General features: G+C 41.8%; 1 protein-coding gene across 3 annotated transcripts in view; it reads left to right on the top strand.

The window, feature by feature from the left end:
* The window catches only part of HSD17B4 (hydroxysteroid 17-beta dehydrogenase 4), a 124326-nt gene that overhangs the window by 6993 nt on the left and 98442 nt on the right, over nt 1-18891 (top strand). For all 3 annotated transcript variants that reach the window (XM_048850825.2, XM_048850827.2, XM_048850826.2), the window contains 6 exons: nt 10946-11053; nt 11670-11729; nt 15506-15527; nt 15636-15682; nt 16568-16652; nt 18165-18352. In XM_048850825.2, coding sequence (XP_048706782.1) covers nt 10946-11053; nt 11670-11729; nt 15506-15527; nt 15636-15682; nt 16568-16652; nt 18165-18352 — 510 coding nt within the window. The remainder of the gene's footprint in view (nt 1-10945; nt 11054-11669; nt 11730-15505; nt 15528-15635; nt 15683-16567; nt 16653-18164; nt 18353-18891) is intronic.

The raw sequence follows: 18891 nt of genomic DNA on the forward strand, positions 1-18891 counted from the left end.
TTTAATGCTTGTAATTTACCTCTGTCATTCCATATTTTTCTCTTTAAGGTCTCACTCAGTTCCTTCCAAATTTCATCAGTGTCAGCAATAAAACAGCTGTTTTCCTTTTTTTGTTCAAGGCTACAGAAATAGGCTTCAGAGTACTCAGCATGTGTGCAACATTTCTCTTAAGCCCAATGTTGAGAACTTTAGCTGTGACCGTGACATCTATTTTTTCACGATTTTGTTCACAAATTGTCATCAGATTAGGCCAGTTCTCGATATAGTGCTCAAAACAGTCCACTACTGAGTTTCATTGCGCATCTTGTCGGAAAGTTAGCGTGGTTCCTCCCACTTTTTTCGGAGCAGCTGCTGCAAAGTGGTTGTTACGGAAGTATTTTGCAATTTCCACAACATAAGCCTTTATTTCTGGAACACTGAAGTCTTTGGCTAGGAGGTGTATCAAATGAGCCCTGCAACCGTATGTTATTAGCTTTGGACTCTCTTCTGAATAATTTCTTCTCATCTTGGATACATTTGCACCGTTGTCTGTGACCAAGCTGCATACTAGACATTTGCTTTTTTTTTTTTTTTTTTACAGATTGTTATAGCTTTTACTGCTACTTCTTGTAAGTATTTCTTCTGTTTGCATTTTCTGATGTATCAGTTGTTTCTGTAAGGAAGAGACAGCACATACAACAGGATCATTGTGGACATTGCTCCACCCATCAAGACTCAGGTTAACAATTTTATCCTCTAGACCTTTTGCACACTGCTCAATTTCTCTTTCATACACCTTATCCAGCAATTTGCCTGCGACATCTGCTCTGTTGGGTGGACTGTATCCTGGTCTTAATGACTGAACCAGGTTAACGAAGTGTGGGTTCTCAGTCATACGAAAAGGAGAGTTTGTTGCATAAACAAACCAGGCAATTTTTTCATCAATTACCTCTTTTTGTAATCTGCTGGTTCTTATCACAAACTTACCTATGGTTGTTTCTGGATGATGGAGATTTTTTTATTCCTTTTTGTTACAGGTGTTATACTGAGGCTATGTGACATACGTGATGTGACTGAAACACTATCATTGGCAGATAACTCTGAAACTATAGAAAATGATGGTGATCTTGAAGGTGGATAGTCTTCAGAATTCTGTATGTTGAGGAGGGATTCTCCTAAACAAAATAAGTCAATGCAGTTATTTAATTATTATTACCATACTGCTCATTGAGTATTACTCATTGCATTCACTGACACTCAGTACTACCTGAAAGGTGAAATTGTAAAAAGAAGATCTGCCTATTTCAGCTATTTATTTTTTATCACAAGTGCATCTAAAATGATAGTACCATAGAGTAACAACTGTATTTTTTGCTCAAACATGAGAATTCAAGAATAGTTCAGAAGGAAGACAGGCAATCCTTAGGAAAGAAGTATGAAATAAAAAAGTTTACCAACCTGAAGATCTTGCATGTTCAGACATGTTCCTTTCATCATCTTCAACACTGCTTCCTTCTGAGAAGGAACACTTTTTGTGATGTTGTTTCAGATAGGCAGCCAGGCCTTGCATTTCTTTGTTGCACTGTTTGTATTTTGCACGCATGCCTGTCTTACTCACAGGCAGAGGAACTTCGTTAAAATATTCCCAAACTGGGTCTCTTTTACAGCCTGCTGCTGTTATAGGTTTTCCCTTCCAGTGGGAGAATGGTATGGTAGATCTCAAATCAATGAACGCTACACTCAGAAAGACCTCAAAACTTCTGGAATATGCTGCTCAAACAGTTTCACTTTTGTTTCTACTGCCTGTCCCTACATTCTCACATTTGTCTACAGACTTCTTCTCCTTGTCCAGATCTATTCCGCCCCCAACAATCTTCTATTCATTGAACTTTTTGAAACTTTGCACTTTTAGAGAGAGAGAGGTAAGGGATTTACTCCGTGTACACAAATTTGCAGAGGGACAATGGAGTTGAGGTCTGTTATTTCTCACCTCTATATATTATTTATTTATTTTAAAACATTTTTGCTGTGAACAAGCGTGTTACCTCTGGAGACACAAATCCACAGTTTGAGAACTGCAAAACTAAGCATCTCTGATGGCATCTTCTAGACTGAGTTCTGAGTCCCATTGGGTAGATAGAAAGATTAACCTAAATAATCTATACAGAAGCCCCTGAACCCCATAAGATTGGGTCTCTAATGCATGAACTACTGGAACTCATTTACAAAACTTTTCTTAAACATTACATGAATATATTGTCTCATACTATAGAATTAAAATTTATAATCCCTATTCCATGATGATACATTATAGCTCAAAGACATATCTTAATTAAAACTATCTTTAGATAGGTTTTTTCCTCAAAAAGCATTTTATCAAAAAAATACGATTTTTTTTTAATTTAAAAAAAAAATCATTGATTTTTATCCACCCTGGATACAGACTAGCATCGGTTGAATGTTGCTAGTTCTCCAGTGCGTTACCATAATTCACTGATGCCTAAAAAGTACAGACACGTTCTCCTGCAATACACTGAGAAATAGTTCATTGTGTGACTCATCTAACTACGGTGCTTAGACCCATGGGATTTGCCCCCAGAACTCTTATTGCCATGGACGAGTGAGGGGGGCACCAGTGTGAATACAACAACTTGAGTGTTGTTTCTCAGTGTGGCTGCTCTCCATTGAGTTAGGCTGACTCGAGAGGAGTAACTCTAAACATAGATAAATCAAGTTAATTCTGCAGTGAAGCCATACCTTTACGTTTCAACTGAAAGATGCCACCTCCAGCAGCACAGTACTGTCTGCCATCATGCTGGGATATTAATTCAGTACAGACTTGGGAAGAGTGCTTCCTACTGTATTGTCAGCAGAACTTGATCTAGAAAGGAAGACTTCCATGGAACAAGGCTTTTCAATTTTTTTCATAGTGACGATGTGGGCCACATCTCAGTAGAGTCTCGTGGACATTCCTCTTCCGTTTGTGGTCACACACATCTCCGTCCCATTTATGGTCATATAACATCCATTGAGCAACTACAGGAATTGTTTAAATGCACAACTGTTAGGAAGTGCTTAGTGCAATATAGCATCTAAGAACCAGAAGGCAAGCCAGCATCATGTTGTCAAAGTTTCCAGGGTAGTCGCACGTCTGACCCCTTTGTGACCTACTTTAGAGCACCCTACTTAGGCCTCAGACCTCTAGCTGTCAGTTTTCTTGGGGCAAAGTCATGCAACGCTCTCCCTTTTGATGGAGAATTTAGGTGACAATTGCTCCTGCAATTCACTGTGATCACCAACAGGTCTGACTTTAGTTCACCAGTTGTCCTGTTCTCCCAGGGGCAATGACAGGATTATCCATTGACTAGCCAGCCTTCATAAATTAAATTATTGTTTGTTCAGAACAACTTACAGAGAAGACATTTTAAAAACAATAAGTAGCTTACATGCTGATCTAGTTTACCAGGCTGCTAATAATTTTCCAGTTTCCCAGGCTGTTGTTCATTTTCCACATGGAAATCCTGATAGGAACAAAATACTTCAAAAGGAGTAAGACCCATGTCAGGTTGGTCTCTTTATACAGTTCTCAATTCTTTGATTGTTACCTATTGCTAGCCAGTTCAAACCAGTATATATAATTTCCCTCATGGATCTGTTTATCTGCCCAGGTGACATTTTGGGAATCACCCAGATCAGTAAGGGGTTCTGTTGCTGCCTGCCCTGTAACCTTGCAGTGTCTTAATGCTGTGCGGCTATTGCTCAGATGCCTGACACTAATAGCATGCTCCCAAGCACAAGATCTTCCACCAGCCACGTTGCACGATGACACAAATAGCTCTTCCAGAACTCAGGCTCCCCAAATCCATCCTCCCCAACTACCAGACACTTGTACCATTCCCCTGTGGTGGTTCAACCCTTCCGTTATCCGTTCACTTTGGCAAACACACTGAACAGAATTTGCACAACAGAGACCTGCTTGGGATAAAAATAAACAAAAAGTTCATTTAATAAGATCATAGACTCATAGGACTGGAAGGAACCTTGAGAGTCACTCATAGCAGGACTAAGGGCACGTCTATACTGGCAAAGTTATAACGCCGCTTAGAGAGTGCTAAAGGGAAACGGCTGTTGTGTGTTCACACTGTCAGCTGCCTGCGCAATAGCATGTTCACACTTGTGGCACTTGCGGTGCTATTCGGAGCGGTGCACTCTGGGCAGCTATCCCACAGAGCACCTCTTTCTCTTCTGCCGCTAAGACTTGTGGGAAGGCAGAGGGGATCATGAGGCATCCTGGGTCCTGTCCCAATGATCCATGCTGCATTACGTCACATCCCAGACTAATCGCATCTTGCGCCGAAAGACCGTGACACTGGGCAACGTGCGTGACATTGTGGATGGCTTTGCACAAATAAGCTTCCCTAACTGCGGAGGGGCACACACTGGGGAGATGGCACACACATTCCAATTCTGACACCAGACCACCTAGCCATCGAGTACATTAATTTCAAGGGGTGTTTCTCAATGATTCTCCTGGCACTTGTGGATCACCGTGGGCGTTTCAGAGACATTAACACAGGCTGGTCCGGAGAGGTGCATGACTCAAACATCTTTTGGAACACTGGTCTGTTCAGGAAGCTGCAAGCTGGGACTTTCTTCCCGGACCAGAAGATCACTGTAGGGGAAGTTGAAATGCCCACTGAGATCCTGGGAGACCCTGCCTAACCGTTAATGCTGTGGCTTATGAAGCCAAATACAGGCCAACTTGACAGCAGCAAGGAGCTGTTCAACAATAGGCTGAGCAAGTGCAGAATGACTGTTGAGTGTGCTTTTGGCCGCTTAAAAGCCCGCTGTGGATGCCTCTGTGGGAAGCTGGACCTGGCCAATGACAATATTCCTATGCTTGTAGCTGCCTGTTGTACACGCCATAATATTTGTGAAGAAAAGGGTGAAAGCTTCACTCAGGGCTGGACCGCAGAGGCTCAGCGCCTGAGGCTGAGTTTGAACAGCCAGAGACCAGGGCTATTAGAGCGGCGCAGCACAGGGCTATAAGGATCAAGGATGCCTTGAGGCAGCAATTTGAAGCTGATAGCCACTAATATTTGTTGCTATGCTCAGGATTGCAGTGCTTGTAATGCTAGGAGATGATGCAGTAAGGGGGTTTAACATAATTATATGTTGCTTTGCTTTGCTCTTTTTGCTTTCAATTAATAGAATAAAGATTGCTTTCAAACCAACACAATCCTTTTATTAAAAGACAACAACCAGAGGAGAGACTCAAATGAAAAAATACATCAGCAGGGACGGGGGGTGGAGGAAGGGAAGGTCCCAGGAGGAGGAGGGGTCCCGGGATGGCTAAAGATTCGTGTATGTCCAGGGATCATATCCAGCCTTCTCCTTTAGAGTACACTGCAGCAGGTACTGTACTTCAGCAGGGCCAAACTGCAGAGGGATGGGTATTGAGGGAAGTGGGAGTCCACAGAGCCGGACTGTGAGGAGGGAGGAATGAAATGCTGCAGGTAGAGACTGGAGCCAGGAGGTTGATAAACGTGTTTTGGTGGTGTCTGAGGGGCGCATGGGAAAGAGTTTTGTGACAGTGGCCGCAGGGGAGGGTGGGAACCGAGCTCCTTGGTTTGAAGAGTTAGTATCGCCTGGAGTGTGTCCACTTGGCACTCCATAATGTTTAAGAGCCACTCTGGCTTCATTCTGCCATGCTGTGTTCACCTTTCAGTCTCTCTTCTCACTGTCCCTGCCAATTCCTGTCCTTCAATCCTGTTTCTTGGCGGCAGAGTGCATAAGAACCTCAGGCAGAAAGTCCTCCTTAGTTCTTCTTGGCTACTTTCTAATTCTGCGCAACCATTCCGATGCAGATAACAAAGAGGAAGCCTAGGCTCCCAAGATCATCTCTGTGAAATTTAAACGCAACATTTTAAAGAAGCAGTTTTATTTGCACCACAGACAACACTGATTCAGTGCTTTAAAACACAGCCAGTACTCTCACACCTGTCACTAACTGGCTGACCCCAGGCAAACACACATGAGCCACAAGACCCCCAAAATGGTGAGTAGCCACAGGGGCAGGGTAAATCACTCTTCCCAGACCCTGCTGTACACTGGGCATGTGGCTCTTGGGGAGAGCCAGTGCTGTAAGGCGGGCCTAATAATCATAGAATCATAGAATATTGGGGTTGGAAGGGACCTCAGGAGGTCATCTAGTCCAACCCCATGCTCAAAGCAGGACCAATCCCCAACTAAATCATCCCAGCCAGGGCTTTGTCAAGCCTGACCTTAAAAACCACAAAGGAAGGAGATTCCATCACCTCCCTAGGTAACGCATTCCAGTGCTTCACCACCTTCCTAGTGAAAAAGTTTTTCCTAATATCCAACCTAAACCTCCCCCACTGCAACTTGAGACCATTACTCATTCCTGTCCCCACATTTTCCACAGGATGTGATCATTATGGAAGATATGTCGCTGCTGAGGGTGAGCAGGGAATCAAGGGAAGGTCTTCTCCAAGCCTGCAGCTTCCGCCTGCCCCCTATGCGGCTCGCCTGTGTGCAGCAATTCTTCCCCTCCCACCCCCCCCCGCCGCTCAGACTAGGCATGCAGTGGGAGACACGTCTACTTTCTGCAACCCTTCTGCCCCCAACAACTCACTTCAGTGATTCCTAAAATCAGATCCACTTACCAGGGGCCTCCTCTCCTGTTTGCACTTAGCCAAGATCTGACTGCTGTGATGGGGTAGAAAAGAGCTCCTGACTGCATGCATCTCTTGCCTCCGAATCATCCTCTGCCTTTCGGTCTCTCTCACCCTCCACATTCTCGTCCAAGATTCCCTCCTCCTGGCTCAGTCCACTCTCAACTGGCACACGAGCCAACAAAGTGTCCACAGGGGCCTTTGCAGTGGAGGTGGGGTTGCTGCTGAGTATCATGACCAGCTCTTTGTAGAACTGGCAGCTCATGGGCGCAGCACGGGAGCGGCGGTTTGCCTTCCACACCTTGTGGTAGGCGCTATACAGCTCCTTCTCTTTGACCCTACATTGCAATGTGTCCTGGTCATGGCCCCTTTCTGTCATTCATCGTGAAGTCTGTCTGTAGGTATTATAATTCCTATGGCTGGAGTGCAGATGGGACTAGACAGCCTCCTCTCCCCAAATGCCAGTCAGCATTGCTCCAACCGGGGGATCGCCTGGTGAGTGGAGCAGGCATCGCCACCTGGAAAGATGCGCGGAGACCACCGCATGCATCAGCGAGCAAACAGGAAGGTGACTTTCAAATTTCCAAAGGAATTTACGGCATGGGGATGATGGTTGGTCACCTGAGGGGAGGGCAGTAGAATTCAAACCAATGACCAGAGAGGTGAGAACAGGCATTGTGGGACACCTCTTGGAAGCGAATCACAGCGCTGTAATCGCCACGGAGTCTACAACTGGCCCCCGCCGTTCTGTTGCCCCAGCGCAGAAAGCTGTACGCCTCTCAATGAGGCACTTTTTTTTGAAAGCGCTACAACTGTAGTTTCTGCGCGCTAAGTGGGTTGGCAGCAGGGTGGATAAAAATCAATGATTTTTTTAAAAAAATGAGAAAAATCGGATTTTTTAATTTAAATCGGGTTTTTTGGTAAAATGCTTTTTGAGGAAAAACCGATCTAAAGATAGTTTTAATTAAGATGCATTATAGTTCAAAGATATCTCATCATGGAATAGGGATTATAAATTCTAATTCTATAGTATGAGACAATATATTCATGTAATGTTTAAGAAAAGTTTTGTAAATGAGTTCCAATAATTCATGGATTAGGGACCCAATCTTATGGGGTTCCAGGGGCTTCTGTATAGATTATTTAGGTTAATCTTTCTATCTACCCAATGGGACTCAGAACTCAGTCCAGAAGATGCCATCAGAGATGCTTAGTTTTGCAGTTCTCAAACTGTAGATTTGTGTCTCCAGAGGTAACATGCTTGTTCACAGCAAAAATGTTTTAAAATAAATAAATAATATATATAGGTGAAAAATAACAGACCTCAACTCTGTTTCATACAGTCAATCCCTTACCTCTCTCTAAAAGTACAAAGTTTCAAAAAGTTAAATTAATAGAAGATTGTTGGGGGCGGAATAGATTTGGACAAGGAGAAGAAGTCTGGTGATAAATGTGAGAAGCGAGGGACATATGCTTGTTTTGTTAAAATATTATATGTTTGTTGTTGAAGAAAAAAATCCAGAATACATAACGTTGTAATGTTTTAGTTAACTAAAACAATTTAAATGTGTGTCTGATGGTGTTGTCCTCCTAATACAGCATGGCAAGAAAATCCTCCAAATATTAATGATTAACCTGTTGAATTGGAGATAGTTCACCTCCCAATGACTTCAAAAATATCTGCTTCAATTACCTTTGGTAAATGAAATAACCCAACAATCATTCATTTTCTGATATAGCTGTAAAACTAATCTGAAAAGTTTTCAAAATAAGTCATTGTTTAAAAACGTATAGTGTGTACCTTCTAAAAATGAAACCTACATCTATCTCTGAGTTGTGAAGAATATGTATTAAGGTTATAACAACCAACAAGAATGCACTTTTATGTAGAAAACCATGATTAAATCAAATCTTCCTGACTAATGATTTAAAGCATGAAGTCAAATTGATTGAAATAAATCAAATCCGCCCTGCTTGGGAGTGTGTACACTGCGCTGAAATTTGCCATTGTAGACAGGGCCTAAGTATTATCTAAGGATGATAAGGGAAGGCAAACATAAAAGTTACAGAGTAAATAAACACAAAGATGCATCAGTCTTTCCAGTTCTGTATTAGATAAAATCCCTTTTCTAATACAATTTACCTATTTCCTTTGAACAGTTTCCCACCATACCACCTAGCTACAGGGAGCATCCACTGTTTCACAGACTCTTTCACACCTAGTGTCTTGTCCCTCAGTTTTTGGATAGATTTCACTTCCAACCTCTTCTTTTTTTAAAAAGGGTTTGCAAGGTGTCTTTGTTTTTTGTTTTTCTTTAGTCACTGTAGATATTCAAAATAGGAAAATTCCCAGGTGCCTTAGTGTCTTTCCATTAACTCTAAGGACCAATGATTTGTCTTTTCCTGGGTTGTACAATGGATTGTTACTTGAGTCCGCTTTTGTGTAAATAGCAGTCTTGGGAGGAACCTCTTTCTGTCCAATTGCTCACCTCACTGATGTGTGGTGGAGTTGAAGTTTAAGAGCACAATTCTCTGTGTACACAGATAGGTAACGTCATAACCATAGCTTGTATACATATCTCATGATTATTATATTTAGTACATTACAAGAACAAGCTTTCAAAAAATGAGCTTTCGTAAAAGACCGAAATTGAGCTATTTTTGTGGATACAATAACACTGTATACAATCTGTTGATTTTAACTGCTTATTTTGGGGGTTTAAACCTTCTCTTCTCCTCTTGGGGTGTCTGGACCCTGACTGTCACACCACCCTGTGGCTTTAGTTCCTGCAGAAAACTCCTGTAACTCACCCTGGGACCTAAAATATAAACCCTAGCTCATACAGATTTGTGAATAAAGTTGTAGAATGGTCTCAAATGCACTCCATGTGTCTGTAATAGCTGTTGCATGTGACCATGCAGCTTTTCAAAGAGCACCAGCAAATACTCTTGGGCCACTGGATTTTCACATTTTGGGAAGTTTTGCATTCAAGGCTTTCCACTGAGGTACTACCCAGCTCTGCGTAGTTAGTCCTGAATAAGGAGAAACTATCAGTTTATGTATGCTGTTACATGCAAACTACATCAAATGACCTGAGAAAGTTTAATGAAATCTAAATCTACAGCACTTCAGTAGGCTGTGGTCTAACTATCGGTGTGGACCGTGCTGCTGCACTCAAAAAGTTCCTTAGTGCGTGTTGATGTGCTGCTGTTTGAAAGAGTAATACATTAAAACGCACTAGGGTACTTCTTGTGTACTGCGGTGGAGTCCACGTGGACAGTGTGCAGCATGCTCTAGCACTGTAGATTTACACTTTAGCAGAGATGACACACGGGCCGGCGGGGGTTATATGCCCCTCCCCTCAGATATGCTGCTTGGCTTGTACTGAGCATGCTCAGTAACATCTGCTGAAGCTGCTGCCCTCACTCTGGGTCCCCACTGTCAGCAGATACGGCAATAAGTGTTTGTGTAGATGTGCCCTCAGGAACTGTATGGAATGTTATGAAATGACTCCACCTAATCCAGTAGAGCAGAGATGGGCAAACTATGTCTCGTGGGCCGGATCTGGCCCGTGCGCTTTTTTTAAGCTGGTCCACGAGCTCCTGCTGGGGTGCCAGGTCGGGGGCCGCACCATGCCTAGGAGCCGGAGAAAGGACTTGCCACTGCTTTCGGGAGCCCCTTGAAGTAGGCGCCGCTCGGAGCCTGCACCCCTGAGCCTCTCCCCATGCCCCAGTCCCAGCCCTGATCCCCCTCCTGCTCTCCAGACCCCTCTATCCCAGCATGGAACACAGTCCTGCACCCCAAACTTCTCAGCCCCATCTCCACCCCAGAGCCCACACCCCCCAGCCGGAACCTGCACTCCTTCCCGCACTTTTGCTTCAGCCCTGATCCCCCTCTGAACTCCTCAGTCCCAGCCCAGAGCACCCTTCTCCACCCCCAAACTCCTCATCCTCAGTCCCACCCCAGAGCCTGCACCTCCAACCAGAGCCCTCACCTCCTACCACACCCCACCCCCAATTTTGTGAGCATTCATGGCCCGCCATACAATTTCTATTCCTTGATGTGGCTGTCAGGCGTAAAAGTTTGCCAATCCCTGCGGTAATGTCAGACTGTTTACTCTCGTCCAAATAACTTAGATTGCCAGGAGAAATCAGCTGCAGTGTATCTCATTAATAACATATACCAGAAACCTTAGTGGCTGCCGGATGAGAAGAGACTGTGAAACATATGAGTATCGATTGATCAAGAATTTCTTTTTTGTGTTCCGCAGTGAATGATCTGGGAGGTGACTCCAAAGGACATGGCAAAAGCTCCTCAGCTGCTGACAAAGTTGTTGAAGAAATAAGAGCGAAAGGAGGAAAAGCAGTAGCTAACTATGGTATGAGTTATTTTCCATAATAGATTTAATAGGGACACTTCATTTATGGAAATACAGTAGTACGTTCAACTGTTACTAAATGAAAAGGTAACAGTTTGTGACAAAGGACTACTCCAATACTATTAGTAATTTAATTCATTCAATGAGGTAAAACGTTGTTTGGAGGCTGGGGGAGATGGAGATATAAAGCATCTTAAAATGAAATCTCTGATCTTAGTCACTTGAACTCTTGGCACTGGTATGCTGGAAGGGGGAGCAACCCCCACCCCCAAAAAAGGTAGTCTTTTCTGTGACTTAGCAAGCTTATCATTTAGCCAACATAGAAACTAGACTGCCTGTTTTTAGTGAGGTTTAGCTTCTTGGTTTTCATGTAATGATAAAATGCTGCACTGTTTGGCTTGTGCAGGAACTGCAGTGGTCTAATTGCCTGCAGTGGCTAAAATTTCATTTTACCCTATGGGGATTTCATATGAGCAGTTCACTTTTTCTTTTTAAATGTATCACACTCTATGTGGTTATCTACATCCTAGAAGTACATTGTATACAGTAATATGTGGCTGTGTAACAAATAAATGATTTTATTTGGAGATCACATCACTGCCTGTTTTGTTTACAGATTCAGTGGAGGCTGGTGAGAAGCTTGTGCAGTCAGCCCTTGAAGCTTTTGGGAGGATAGGTACAATTATTAACTTATGACTTGTTTGTTTGTGAATGCAAAGTCATCTTAAACTGTGCAGTTAACAATCGAGAATTAGTGATAGCATGTACAGGAAATTCAGTGTAATTAAATTCAAGATTGTGGTGTTCTACTCTCTGTAGTCCCAAACAAATAAAAAAGCCATTCCCAGTAACTAGAAGTTAGCAGTTTGCTAGTATAAAATAAAATTGCAAGCTTTATCTAAGTAATTATTTTGAGCATTTAGAGTGTTTATGGAAGGAACACTATTCCTTGAATATGTGTAAATGACAGTACATCTTTTTCTGTAAATAAGTGTTGTCCGGCTATGCCGGAAGAACGACAGGACACACTGGATGTGGTATAATTAGGCCGCAGCTTTATTCCTAAATGTCTGGGAGTGCCCAGCTGATACAAGTATATAGTGCAGGTAATTCCATAATCATTTAAACATACCAGGATGGGCTGCTGTCAGCTCTCCCTCTTTACCCATCTTGCTCCCAGCCAACCCACTGCTGGGACCCTGCCACCCTGAATGAAGGTTAAAGGGGGGGCTATAAAGGAGGGAGGGGGTGTGTTTCCCTTCTGTACCAGTCAGAGGAGCCCTGAATCTTCCCCTGTTTCTGTTCCTTTAAAGAATAACCCCTTGAAATCCTTTACCAATTCATTTTATCTGCTCACCATCACCTTTCCCTATGGAGTACCCGCACCGAATTTTGGCTCCATGATTACGTTATGAGTTATGATATCATAGCCCAATCCCTGTTTCATGTTCATCCTAGCTAAGCTCCCAACCCCCTGTGGGGAAGGCAGAAAACCCCCACACTTTGCCTTGGCTAATCTGGCAGTGAGGGGAAAAAGTCCTTCCCAGCCCCCGGAGAAAGGAGCGAGTAGTTTCATGCCCATAGTGGATCATGACAAAACCTGCTATTTAGCTACTTCCAAGATTGGGAGGGTGGATGCTATTCCGCCTGGTCCAGGTAAAAGAGGGCTTTTCCTGCACTGTCGTGGACCTAAATAGTCCTCCTGTCTCTTCCATTCACTTGGGGGGGTTGGTCAGCATCCCCACACATACGTGGTCTGAAGCTGCCTCAGCCAGTCATTCTTGCTGTCTGGCCATTAAAGGGGCCACACACTTTTTCCTACAAGACAGACAACAGTACCCACTCCATAATGTGCACTGTGGTCATTATGGATGACTTCTGTAGGGGCTGAATTTGTCAGGAATATATAAAAGTTTATTATAACATTGTCATCACCTCTCTTTTTACATAGGGAAGAACGGAACTCTGATTCCCCTTATGTCTCTGTTTTAAGGTAACATTAGGGTGACCAGATATCAAGTGTGAAAAATCGGGACGGGGGTGGGGGAAAATAGGTGCCTATATAAGAAAAAGCCGCAAATATCGGGACTGTCCCTATAAAATCGGGACATTTGGTCACCCTAGGTAGCATGTTTCTGCTCTTACACCATTTATTAAAGGGAGACCAATGGTTTAGAAATAGTATTTCCTTGCGAAAATTTTTCGCTTACTATTATTTCTAGCAACACCTAATTATAACTGAAAGATTTGTGCATTTGACAGTATAATCAATTTCAGAGTTTCCCTCGCTAATATGGTTCTTTCACAGAGAAACAGGAGGGTGAAATACATATTTATTTATTTTTTTAAAAAGTAATTTTAAGAATCACAACATTTGTCAGGGAAACTTGGGAGAAGTTTTACAACCTGGAACTTACATGATTTAGTTTTTTGAACCTGACTGGCTTTGAAGGTGATTGTTGTTCCGTTAATATAAACACTGAATGTGGTAACATAACAGAAGGTGAATTTATTTATACACATCACTCTTCATCTTTCCCTTCCAAAACAAACAAACAAAAAACAGAAGCCAACAAATGAGAATTCAACTCTCTCCAGTTCGCTGCTCCACTTAAAAATAAGCATATATCAGGTAATATGGTCCTTCAAGTTATTACCCAATTTTTGACCTTCCTTACAGGTCTTCTCTAAAGTTAGTTGGCAAATAATGGTTTGCAATTATTTATGGTTCCCCAGTAGATCTCCATTTCTGTGAAGATCAGTCCCCTCTACTTTATCACCAAGTTGTCCCCTCAAAGATTATGCCAGACACTTGACAACTGTCATTGTAGAACACTACCCAAAATATTAGACCTACACCTTGGAAAACTAACACAACAACCCAGATATCTTAGCATTGCTGAATCTCTGATAACCCATATTCTAGGCTGGACTGTCATTTCAGTTTATCATTATTCCAGGATAAAAGAGAACTTGCATTCCAAGACAGAAAAAATATACTTCTAAAGCATGGTGACTTGTTCCTTAAATCTTGATTGTTCAGCGTTCTTCTTTAAAACGGTATATGTAGTCTAAAGGAAGTGGGTATCATTTCACTTTTTTCTTGGCTCTGTTTTATGTTTGCTTTTAATAACTTAGTCTACTCCACAATGTCTGTCTTGCCCTTTTGCTGAAAATAGTTCAAGGAAGCATAGTTCTGACTTCCTCTGTCAAATCTAAAGGACAGAATTATTGGCTCACATAAACAGAGAGCAAACTTTGATCTGTTTTCTTTTATCATGCTGTTTATTTTCTTATTGGCATGACATTATGTTGCTAGTCATCTAATCCCTGATGAACAGAATTGAAAGAATGTTGAAGAGATTCATAAAGAGTTAAAGATGCTCAGTAACATTTGAGTAATTCTCTTTACTTTTGCCTTACCTTAGTGAAGATTAGACTGTTGTGGTGCTACAGAGAGTAAAAGGTCCCAAACATTTCCTTAATTAATAAAGTTTGTGTTTTGCAAATGCTTGTCAGTATTAATCATTATCTAACTTTTTACTTTGGCTGAGTACCTGGAAATGGTATTTGGTCAGAGCTGAGCAATGGATAAGAACAAAAGCAAATAAAACTCAACAAAGCATTAAGCTGTGTGTTAATTTTTCTTCCATTTCTTCACTTATCTCTTGCCCCCTTTTCCCACTTCTGTCTTCTGTTTTCATTCTTTCCTTTTATTTCCAGCCATTTCCTTCTTCCTACTGTTTTCCCAATCCTTTTATTATTTTCCATCTTCTCCCTCTGTTTTCTCTCTATCTGTTCCATTTCCCCCTAAACTATACGGTTTTCCCCTTCTGTATATTTCTCCCTCCTGCCCTGATGTCTGCATTTCTTTATGCTCAGGGTAGCATGTGCAGGACAGAAACCTGGGCAGTGGGTGGTTCTGAAGCTCCCTTTCTTGCCTTATTGTTGGTTGTGTGGTCTGAGTTACATTACAGGCTTTCTGACTGTTTCTCCATGGTGCCACCCACTTTGAGTTCTGGAGTATTCCAGCTTTTTTGTTACCATAAATCATGTAATTCAGAATTTGTAGCAAGTAGCATCATTGATCTGGGTGGTCTCATCAATACAAACTTGAGCGTGATGTCACTGAGGTAGGGGGCTGGTTTATGGCACCTTCCCATCAGTGATTAGTGCTGTCACCTCAACACCTGGGTCGACTTATGAGGCTTCACTGCAGCTTGTGACAAACTGGGACTACATGTCCCAAAATACTTTGAAACATAAGGAAAGCCATGCACTTCCCAATTCTGGAACAGCCCTAGTCAATATGAGTGAGTGACTATTTAACAATTATAACAAACTGCATGTGAGTGCTTATAACATAGATTTTGAAAGCAGGAGCAGAGTTAAAGAAGGTGCAGATTCATACTCGTTCATACTTAAAATGTTTTGTTTTTGTGTTCTTTGCAGATATTGTTATAAACAATGCTGGGTAAGTAAATATGAAGATAGCTTTTCCCCATTGTTGTACCATATTCTAATCCTTTTGTTTAAATACATGTTCACCTTCCTTTTTTGTTTTCCTGACCATGTATTTTAGGATTCTGAGGGACCGTTCATTTGCTAGGATAAGTGATGAAGACTGGGGTAAGTCGATTAACTTTGTAGTTGACTTAGTGTCTAGAAACCTAAATTTGTTAGTCTCTAAGGTGCCACAAGTACTCCTTTTCTTCACTAGTTAAGTAAATGAGAGTGTGAGGGGCATGGGTTGGGGGTGGGTCTGTTTGTACCTGACCTTAGAGATTCACGCTTGGCCTGCAAATCTCAGCCCCAAGATGCTTAATTTGTTATCAGCTTTCACACTGGGTCAGTGTTGCAGTCCACACTGGACTCATGCAAATGTCGCCCTCATCTCAGAAAAGGAAAAAAAAACACTCCTAAAACCAGACCTCCTGGTTCAGAGGCTGTCAGGAAAGACCCACGTGGGAAAATGCATTTGTAACCCAGAGAAACCCCTGAAACCCTCAACAGCCCAGAAAGACAGGCAATACCTAAAACCTATAACAAGGGAAGGGTGGTGTGAAGCTGCAGTGCCCAGTTGCAGTCGGAACAGGACATCAAGCAAATACCCCTCAGTGAAGTGATGGGAAGTGAGCACCCAGTTAAGTCCCCAAAAGACTGCCAGTAAGAGGCAAGAACCGCAGAAAAAGACAGCCCCTGGTTATGCTTAAGCACAAGGGGGCTGTGATACCATGAGCTCCATGTGCTAGAGGGGCTCACAGGACAAGAAGGGGAGCAGGGAGAAGACCAGCCTAATCAGTTCAAATGCCCATCCCACAGCATTTCAAAATGAGTTTAAAAAAATACAGTGCAGATGTCCAGACTGTGGTCAAATTAGCTGAGTGTAAATGAAATGAGATGAAGCTCAATGGGCCTCTCCTTTTTTTTTCTCGGAGGAAGTAGAAATTGCATATTTTATTTTGCCACAAAAGGGAAAATAATCAAATGTCTGTTCAATTAATTTGATTGTAGATATAATTCATAGAGTTCATTTGAAGGGATCATTCCTGGTCACCAGAGCTGCGTGGAATCATATGAAAAATCAAAAGTTTGGAAGGTAAAACTGTATAAGGTTAATTCTTTCATCAGCAAACAGGAGATTAACACGAGCTTTCTGATGCTGCAGTGGATTACTTGATCATTTTTGCTCCCCTTTAGTCAATGGGAAGGAAATAATCACTTTGTGCCCAAATGTGTGAGGTTGACACCCCTTTGTTTCCTGCCTTCTCCTACACACACTCTGTGGATAACATCCGAACAACTTTTTTTTTTTTTTTTTAAAGTTATTTTTGTCTTTCAATAAACATCTCCAGATTTATTGTGAAGATTTGTGTGTGTGCTCTGCCTTGTATGTTCCCATAGCTGAAGTGGTGCCATCAGTTCACATTACATCCAGATAGATGTATATTTTTCACCTTTATATGTATTCTTTGTAATGATTGTCCTGGTGTTTTGTCAATCTGGCTGTTTAGTCCTATCCACCTAGAAGTTGAAGATTAAATTAGTTTGTGCTTCATTCTGTGACCAAATGGCATTCAGTGGCTGAGTATGAAGTGAGAAGGAGAGATTGGTAGCAAAATATTTTGCCCACTTGTTGGGCATAATTTTGGGAATTGCATCCCTGTATATATGACATAATTCTTCTTTTGCTCTGTTTTGTAAATCACTTTGTTTATTGCCAAATGATGTTAGTGTTATTTACCAAATGTATCTTCACATAATGTGTAGAAACGTGTTACTTGCAGAATGTCTGCTTCTGTACACTTTTTAGCTTTTTCTCACATTGACTCTCTTAACATAACCAAAGCACCTTTATTTGGACTGAAGATGGTGAAACCATGTCGATATAGCAATTTGGAATGATGTTGAGACAGATTCTTATCTCAGTTACGCTTGTGTTAACTTGGAGTGACTCTCGTTAAGTCAGTGCAGCTACTGTAGATGCACACTCCATGTAATTCAGATCAGAATCAGGACTGGTTATGGTGAGACTCATTTTTAACTGCTCAAAAAGGCGACATGTATGTGGCACGCATTAGGTGCTGATTCAGCCAAGTACTTAAACTTGTGTCTAACTTTAAGCATGTGAGTAGTGCTGTTGATTAGGTAGGGGGTAGGAGAAAACAGTTTTTAACTTAGCAAAATTTTCTGTTTGTCAAAGCTATTTTTGAAATGTAAAAATATCTCCATATGAAATATGTGGTTAAATGCAAACATACATTCCATTAGTGCCCTCCCTGGTTCTTACAGAATAATTGTGCCATTATGCCAGTGGTTGCAAGCTGCTATTTCTGTTCTAATATGGGACCAAATCCTGAGAGGTGCTGAGCACCTTTAATTCCCTTTGCATTACTGTTCAGTATTTGTGCCATTTTTGGCATCACTCCAACACATAAAAAAAAAATTGCTTCTTAATTATCCAAACGTTCATTTTGACATGTTGAGATGTTACAGAATTACCATTCTTATGGTTTCAGGATGTGTAATTGTCAGAAGCCAAAAATGGCTGCAACACTTAACCTGGCAACCTCTAGAAACTATTAATTTTCTGTTTTTCCTTCTCTTTAAGAATAATTATGACTTCTTCAGCTGCTGGAATATATGGCAACTTTGGTCAGGCAAACTACAGTGCTGCCAAACTTGGCCTTTTGGGTCTTTCAAATACACTTGCAATTGAAGGCAGAAAATACAACATCCACAGTAACACAATTGCACCTACTGCTGGGTCGAGGCTGACTCAGGCTATCATGCCACAAGGTAAGTAACTTGAGCTCTGTGAGAATTGAGTCTTTGAGAGTTGGAGCACAACCAGTTTTCTCACCAGTTGAAACATTCCATTGCTTTACACTTCTGAAACTCTTTTCCTGTCTATTTATAATAAATTATCTTTCCAGTTTCATGTGCTGTAAGGAAGTAAGACATTAGAAGAGAGCTCTAGCAGCCTTTATGATTCACTAGAATTATTTTATGCGCTGAAACTTTGTGACTGTGGCTTCATTCAGCATGCACTGAAATCAGTTGAAAGATCCCCATTTTGTTCAGTAGGTATTGAACCAGGGCTGTATTTGTGGTGTTTGCATTTATTGTGATATTACTGTTTGTTTGCAGTGTGGTACATGTTTCACAAAATATGGAGTAGACAAAGCTGACCTGAGTAAATTAAACAGGAGATGGGGGAAAGCAGATAAGTCTGACATAACACACAGCAACTAGCGGGATGCACCCTTTACATACCATATACTTACTTAAACTTGTACTGGATTATACTAATATAATAATATTATAGATTGTCTGAA

This window comes from Caretta caretta, chromosome 5, assembly GCF_965140235.1.
Source record: "Caretta caretta isolate rCarCar2 chromosome 5, rCarCar1.hap1, whole genome shotgun sequence".
NCBI lineage: Eukaryota > Metazoa > Chordata > Testudines > Cheloniidae > Caretta > Caretta caretta.